This window comes from Alligator sinensis, unplaced genomic scaffold, assembly GCF_000455745.1.
Source record: "Alligator sinensis unplaced genomic scaffold, ASM45574v1 scaffold25_1, whole genome shotgun sequence".
Classification (NCBI taxonomy): Eukaryota; Metazoa; Chordata; order Crocodylia; family Alligatoridae; genus Alligator; species Alligator sinensis.
The window spans coordinates 106,686-113,734 of NW_005843187.1; the positions used below are offsets into that span (position 1 = coordinate 106,686).

Sequence of the window (7,049 nt, forward strand, 5' to 3'; positions counted from 1 at the left end):
AAGCTATACCAAGAAATAAATTCCATGCACTAAATAGCAAAATAAAGTGCAACTTTATTTAAAATAAAATTTTAAAAAGTGGTTTCTCTCCCTGTCCCTCTCCCTTTTTGCATAGTTTTACAAATGAGCAGCAGAAGGGGTGGGGTAGAAGATACAGTACAATGGACCTGGGGTGGAAGGGACGTCCACAATGGAACAGATCAGTGGTGGGGGAGAGGGTACAGTGGAACACCCCTTTAAGGGGTGCCAGAAGCTGACTGAAGTGACCAAATACTTCTCACCAGTTCCTTAATGGCACAGTTTCATTGCAGGGCAATGGAAGTCCTGATAATAAAGTCCATTTAGCCTTCCCTGAGTGGCAGTCCTGAGTTTCATAGTGCTTCTTTCTGTATCCTTCCCCGCAGAGTGCTGGAGGGAAGGGTTTATTTGTAGAACCCAAGGGCAGTGTTGTGGTAGAGGCACATGTAAGCATCACAGAGCAGGCGTCGGGCACAAGGGGGAAGGGACTTGGGGTCCAGAGCTTGGAGCTCCTTGGGGGACATCTCCAGGTAGTCGGCCACCTCTGGACAAGGGGTGACCCGTGGGATGTTGAAGCCATTCTGGCCACCTGGAAGAAAAAGGAAGGGAAGGGATTAAAAAGAGAGAGAGGGGGAGAGAGATGCATAGAGGGAAAAAAAGAAAATAGATGGAAAAGGCAGTGGAATCACCCCTATGGCAGCTCCCAGGATGTCCACAGCACGGAGCTGTCCCATATACCCCCGTGTGCACATCTCACCCTGGCGGTCTGCCATGCTGTCAAAGAAGAGCCAGTGCTCACGGCGGGGCCCATGGCGAGCAAATGCCACATAATGGCTGGTCTGGATGCAGAGGACAGCATAGAGCTGCATAGTCTGGCGGGGCAGAGGGACTGGCAGAGGAGGCAGGTGGGAGAGCTCTGGGGGCAGGCGCAGCAGCCGGGGGTGGTGGGAGCTCCGGGTCCGGTGACGGTGCACCTGTGAGGGTGCAGAGAGGGTGTGACCTGTGTGTCATGCCTCCATTCCCCACTGTGCCCCCAGCACCACCCCTTCCCCCATCATCCTGTGGGCACTTCTTGTGTTGCCCCCTGGTAGCTGGGTTACCTGCTGGCAGCAGATACTGCAGTACTGCCGGGTGCTGCCTGCTGTGATGTGGGGGTCCCCATAGCACTGGGGGCATTCACTCACTGCCAGTTCCTGGCAGATACAGCACTCCCGGGGAGCTACAAAGAAGTGGGGAAAGGGTCCATCACCTCCAGTGTGTGGACCCTGGAGTAGATACCTCCTGCCCGTACCCCCATAGATGCCCACTCCCTGCCCCAACCCCCCCTAGAGACACCCTCTCTGCTCCCCCTCCTCATAACAGATTTCTGTTCTTGCCCCCTGCAGGCTTTCCCTCAACCTGCTCCCACCCTCCATATTCCTTTACCATCCTCCAGCAGGTCTGTGAGATCCAGCTGCAGGCTAGGCAGGATGGTGGCAAAAGCCTTGAAGTCCTTCCCATTTCGGGGCATTTGCAGGATCAGACAGGAGGGGGCCTGTTGGAAGGGGAGGTCAGTGCTGAGGGTGGAGCAGCGCCAGGCCTGAGCCCCCATCTCCCAGTCCAGCTCTCACCTCCGTGAACTTGAGGTCGCCTGTGGCCAGGGAGCCCTCCAGCAGCTGCTGCACTGTGGGAACCCCCTGAGTCACCCCAGGCAGGGCACCCTCCATGAAGATTTGGTAGAAGATGCAGCCCTGGGGGTCCTTGTCTGCTGACCTGGGCATAGAAAGCAGGCTTAGTAGGGGTGTGATGAGGGGGATGTAGCTTGGGAAAGGAGTGGGTTTTAGTGGGGTAGGGAGCACTGGGCAAGGGAAGGAGAGAACTGGGAGTGAGTAAGTAATGGGGTTGGAGCGCAGTAAAGGGGAGTTGGGAAGTGGATGGATGAGCAGACAGCAGAGGCTTGTGGGGGAGTGGGGAGGCTTACCGGATATTAAAGAGTGGCTCGCCCTTCAGCACCCGGAATAGCAGGGTGAGAAACTCCTCGGGGTCTGAGGGGGGACACAGATGAGAGCAGGGAAACCCCCTTGCTCCCCACCTCCCCTCTGCCATCCTGCACTCACCCTTCCCTCATACCCCTCACCGCTGTTCCCTTGAACTCCCACCCCCTTCCCCCACTCTTCCCCCTTATCCTTTCCACCACCTCGGGCTTCTCCCCTCTCCATCCCTCCCCCACCAGACTCCTTTGGTCTCCAACCCCCATTACCCTACCCCACCTTTCTCCTCGCAGGTGAAGCCCGGAGAGGATCCAGCAGCCTCCAGCACCCGGCGCAGGGACATCACCTTGGTGGCACAGACGTAGCCGTGCCTGGGGTGGGGGACAAGGCAGTCACCCGCAGGACAACTTGTACACTAACCCCCTCTGCTCTCCACAGGCCCCTCAGTACTTCCTGCAGAGAACTGTTTGTCCCCCGTTGGCTTTGAACACACCAACTACTCCCCGCAGACCCCTGCTCCCCATCTCAGGCCCCTCCTGGAGCCCCCCCCACTTCTCTCCACCTCCAAAACCTCCATCACTACCAACCTCCTACCTCCCCACCACAATCCACAGATCTATCCCCCAAATCCCTCTGACACCATTCTTCTGCCTCCCCAAAGACCATTCTTCTTCTCCCACTCCACACAGACCCCCGCCCCAGCTCTATCATAACCCTTCCTGTCTCTTGCTACCTTTCCTACCCCTTATGACACCCCCCTGACCTCCCTACTCTGCTTCTCCCCAGAGCCCTCACTGGCCCCCATTTCCCTGGTGCCTCCCACTTGCAAGCACAGTCTTTCCCCTCACAGGGACTCACTTGCGCAGGGGGTTGACGATCTCGGTTCTCAGCAGGTCCCGGGTCTCCACATAGGATTCTCCATCGTTCTTGTCTGCAGGGCGCAGAAGCAGGGAGTCCAGCACCGAGCTGAAGGTGAACATGCTGGGGGAGAAGGGACAGGACACTTGGGTTCAATCCCAGATCTGGGACAGGAGGAGAGTCTAATGGGTAAGCTGAGTTGGGCAGGGAGTCAACACACCTGGGTTCTCTCCTCAGCCCCAGGATGGGAGAGGGGTCTAATGGGTTAGAGCAGGGGGGCAGAGTTATACCCCAGCCCAGGAGAGGAGTGAGATCTATTGGCTAGAACAGGGCAGAGGCTGTGGCTATAAAAGCGGACAGCCTGGGTTCTCAGGGGGTCACTCACCAGAAGAGGGTGGCATCCAGGTAGCAGGAGTTGCAGTGACCCTGAATCCCCTTCTTCCAGCCGGTAAGCTGCTGGCCCCCTTCCTCCCCCAGTGCTGGAGGGGTATTCTCCAGCACCCGCTCGCTGGCATAGATGCGGAAATCTGGGGGGAGGGCCAGAAAGGGAGATCTGAGGGGGATCCGTCCCCACATTTAGATCTTTTCCGATCTCTGTTTCCTTGCCTGTGATTCCCTGCCCCACCCTGCAGAGGTGCCCCCTCCTCCCATCCTCCAGCCTGCTGTGCCCCCTTCTTTTGCCAATAGTCAGCTTACTATAGTCCCCCTCCCATCTCCTTCCACCCCTCACTCTACCTTTATCCCCCTTCCTCCGCCCTCCTTCCCTTCCACCCTTTTACTCCATTCCTGTCTTCCCCACCCCATGTCCCACTACCTTGGGATGTGCCCCATCCCCCTTCTGTCCCATCCATTCAAACCTAGTGAGTTGCAGCGCAGCACAGGGTTCTCCAGTGGCTGGGGTACCCCGAAGCGGGAGTCTGGCCGGCAGTGGCGCAGCTTCACAAAAAAGCCCTTGTCTGGTGGGCACTGGAAATAACGTGTCCCTCGGTAACTCCCATCTGTGCAGCTTGAGGCCAGTGGCTCCTCCTGAGGAACCACAATCCAGTCCGCTTAGAGATCTGGGAGTTATGTGCCCCCCTACCTTCAGGAAAGTGACCCCCCCCCTTATAGGAATAGGTGGTGCCACTCAACACGGATATGGGGTTTCAGTGTGCCCTTATGGGGAAGTGACCCTAATGGGTACAGGGGGGTCTATGTCTCAGTGGGGAGATGACCCCTCTAGTGGCTCTCACCCATTGTCCCACCAGCATCCCATCCCTGTTGTCTCACCAGCTCTAAGCCAGCAATGGTCTCTCCCACTTCTGGTAGGTTTCCAATCCACCGGATGACCCCATATATTGGGGGATCATGCACCTCCACCATGGAGTAAATTTCCAGTGGAATCACAAGTGTCTTCTCTTCATCATCCTCCTCTGGCTCCTTCTCCTTCTCCCCCTTGTCCTTGTCCACAAATATGGAGGTGAGTGAGGCTGGGGGCCCCTTCGGAGAGTGCGGTTCTATCCTGGGTGGATACCGGATGGACGGGGAACATGGTGGGTCTTCAGAAAACCCTAGAGAGGGGTTCTCTATTGAGGCCTTGGGGTTATGCTCAATCTTTTCTGTAAGACAAGGAAACAAAACATGCCAGACCTGACTTAGAAGGTGGCTTGGAGGGAAGGGCTACCACCGAAGTGCAGATGGGTGACAGTGGATGATGGTCCTCTTGCCCAATGGGAAAAGGCTACCACTGAAGTGCCCATGTTGGTTTCACTGGATATCAGTGGATATCACTGTGGCAGTCCTATCACTAGGTGAGGGAACCTACCATTGAAGCAGCCATGGTAAAAAAAATATATATCACTGGAGGGGCCACATTAGCTGGCGATGATGTCATTGAGACTGCCATATAATTAGGTGGAAGACCTGCCACAGAGAGGGCCCCTTTGCCCAGATGGTAGAAGCTGTGTCAGGAGGCATTTATCTTCCATGACTGGGAATCAAGCTAGTGGCATGGCCATCTTGACTAATGGGAGATACAATTTTAAGACAGGAGATACATTTCTAGGGCAGCGAATTGGGATTCCTGATGGGTGATTTGGAAAAGAACTATGGTTGGGGCAGCCAGCTTGGTCACTGAAAAAAACCTCTGCTCAAGTGGATGTCTCGGTCACTGCTTTGCCCACCCACTCATGTGGTGGCCATCTCGATTATGTGGCTATCCAGCTTGAGTAGGATTAGGGCTGCAGGCATACCCATCGTTTTTGTCTCAAAGGCCCACATCAGCCTGGCACAGAGAAAGGCAGCTGTATAGCATGCTGGGAGTGAGGCCACCAGAGTGGCCATCTTTAACACTTTTCTGAGTGAATATTTCAGGCCCTGGAATGGGTATTATAAGCCCTGTGGCTCAAAGTGAAGCTCAGCCAGGCTCTCAGCCATGATGCTTGCTGCAGTTCCTACCTTTATATACTTTGGAGATCGGCAAGAGAATTCCATGCTCTGGGGAAGGAAAATGGCAGAGGGCATGACCCTTGAAGACACCATCCCACGAACCAATAGGCTGGTCCTGCAGGGTGAAAAATAAGGAGGATGAAGGAAGCCCTGCCCAAGGGAATCTCGCAGTGGGATCCACCCTCCCTACACAAAGGAATTTGAGGTTTCATTACCAGGTGGATGCCCACAAAGATGCCAGCATGCTCCTTCTCCGGCAGGTAATCGCAGAACATCACGGTGCCTGTAGGACGGCTGTCATCCATGTTGAAGAAGACATGGTCACCGAGCTCCAAAGGAGGGGACCTCAGGGGGTCATCCTCCACCTGCTGCAACCTGTTGCGAGCCTTGCTGCTGCCCCAGCGGGGCCTTGGGGGGCTGCCTTCATCTGGTTCAATCCGACTCACAGGGACAAAGACCCCGCAATTCTCCCGACATGAGAAAAACTTCTGGTCTTTGAAGGACCCGTCTGTGAAGCCCTTCCCAGCTGCTGACCCCTGCGGGGGATGAAGTATATGCGTGTGGATGTGATGCGTGGATGCATCAGCCAACTAGTCTTCCTGCCTGCTGTCCCCAAGAGGGGAAAAGCCCTGTGACCCATCACTCACCCCCGCTGAGCAAGCAGTCCCCTGCCCTCAGGCTGAATCAGATCCAGTACCCCCAAGAGAGGATAGGCCCCACGCAGCACTCGCCAACCCAAACTCTTCTGTTCCCCTGCACCAGAGTGAGATTGGTGCCAGTGCTCCTCAGAGTCCCCATTGCCTCACTCACCACCAATTCCACCCCAAAGATGATCCCAGCTTCATCTCTGTTCTTGCTCATGGGTCCCCGGTAGCGTACAACACCTCTCACTTTCTCCCCAGAGGCCGAGGTGATCTGGACCCGGACCTGGTCCCCCCGGCGCAGGGCTGAGAGCCGTCGGAGCAGCTCCTCCTGCTTGAAAAGCCCCAGCCGCTCCTCCCCATTGGTGACCGCCTGTAGCAGCCGGGCATAGGTCTCGCTCAGCTCCAGCACCGCTTTGGAGGGCACCTTCACCATCTCCTCTGTATCCAGCACTTGGGCCCTGAAGGTAGGGTCCCGGGAGGGGGCCTCCTCTAGGGGTGCAGCCTGGCTCAGGAGGGTGCCCCGGGGGACCCACACCTCCACGCCCCCGGCGAAGTCCTTGATGGAAATGTAGAACCGGCGCGGCCTCATGGCGAAGGGTGGGCTGGACCTGGGGTGAGAACAGAGATCAGAGGAGGCAACCCTGCTCTGGGGCTGATGGGGAGGGGCAATGAAGAAAGTGGGGAAAGCCTAAAGGAGAACCAGCTGAGAAACCAGATGTGGAGGGGGAACGCCCAGGGGGTGGGAGGCAGAGCTGAACGGGCAATGGGGGTAGGCGGCTCGGCTCGGCTCATCCAGGGAGAAGGAAATCCCTGATGGGTGGACGAGAGATGGAGACAGTACAGGACGGAGGGGGGCATTTGGTATACCTCTGGGTGGCAGGGGCTCAACACCCCCATGCCAAAGGGGTGTAGGAGCTGGCCCAGGAGGCTGAGAGCTGGTGGGACCCAAAGGGGCATCTCCACCCGGCTTCCCCAATGCTGGCTGGTGGGGTCACCCTGGCGTGGGCGTGGGGGGAGCGCATCCTCGAGAGAGAGGAGAGGAGAGGAGAGGAGGGGGAAGGAGACAGCCCCTCACAGACAGATGCAGATGCAGACCCTGGCTCCACCGCCGCCGCCTTCACTTCTCCAGCTT

The 7,049-nt window shown here is 56.9% G+C and overlaps 1 protein-coding gene across 1 annotated transcript; it reads right to left on the reverse strand.

The window, feature by feature from the left end:
* Nucleotides 1-272: 272 nt before the first annotated feature.
* LOC102384158 (ubiquitin carboxyl-terminal hydrolase CYLD-like) lies at nucleotides 273-7,043 on the reverse strand. The gene is made up of 15 exons (XM_006037895.3): nucleotides 6,993-7,043; nucleotides 6,084-6,525; nucleotides 5,489-5,809; nucleotides 5,283-5,388; nucleotides 4,116-4,444; nucleotides 3,704-3,872; nucleotides 3,232-3,373; nucleotides 2,847-2,969; nucleotides 2,268-2,359; nucleotides 1,979-2,042; nucleotides 1,629-1,770; nucleotides 1,444-1,552; nucleotides 1,119-1,237; nucleotides 776-992; nucleotides 273-607 (listed from the first exon to the last, which is right to left on the reverse strand). The coding sequence occupies exons 2-15, from the start codon at nucleotides 6,504-6,506 to the stop codon at nucleotides 423-425; spliced, it is 2,541 nt and encodes an 846-aa protein (XP_006037957.1). The 5' UTR covers nucleotides 6,507-6,525; nucleotides 6,993-7,043; the 3' UTR covers nucleotides 273-422.
* Nucleotides 7,044-7,049: the final 6 nt, after the last annotated feature.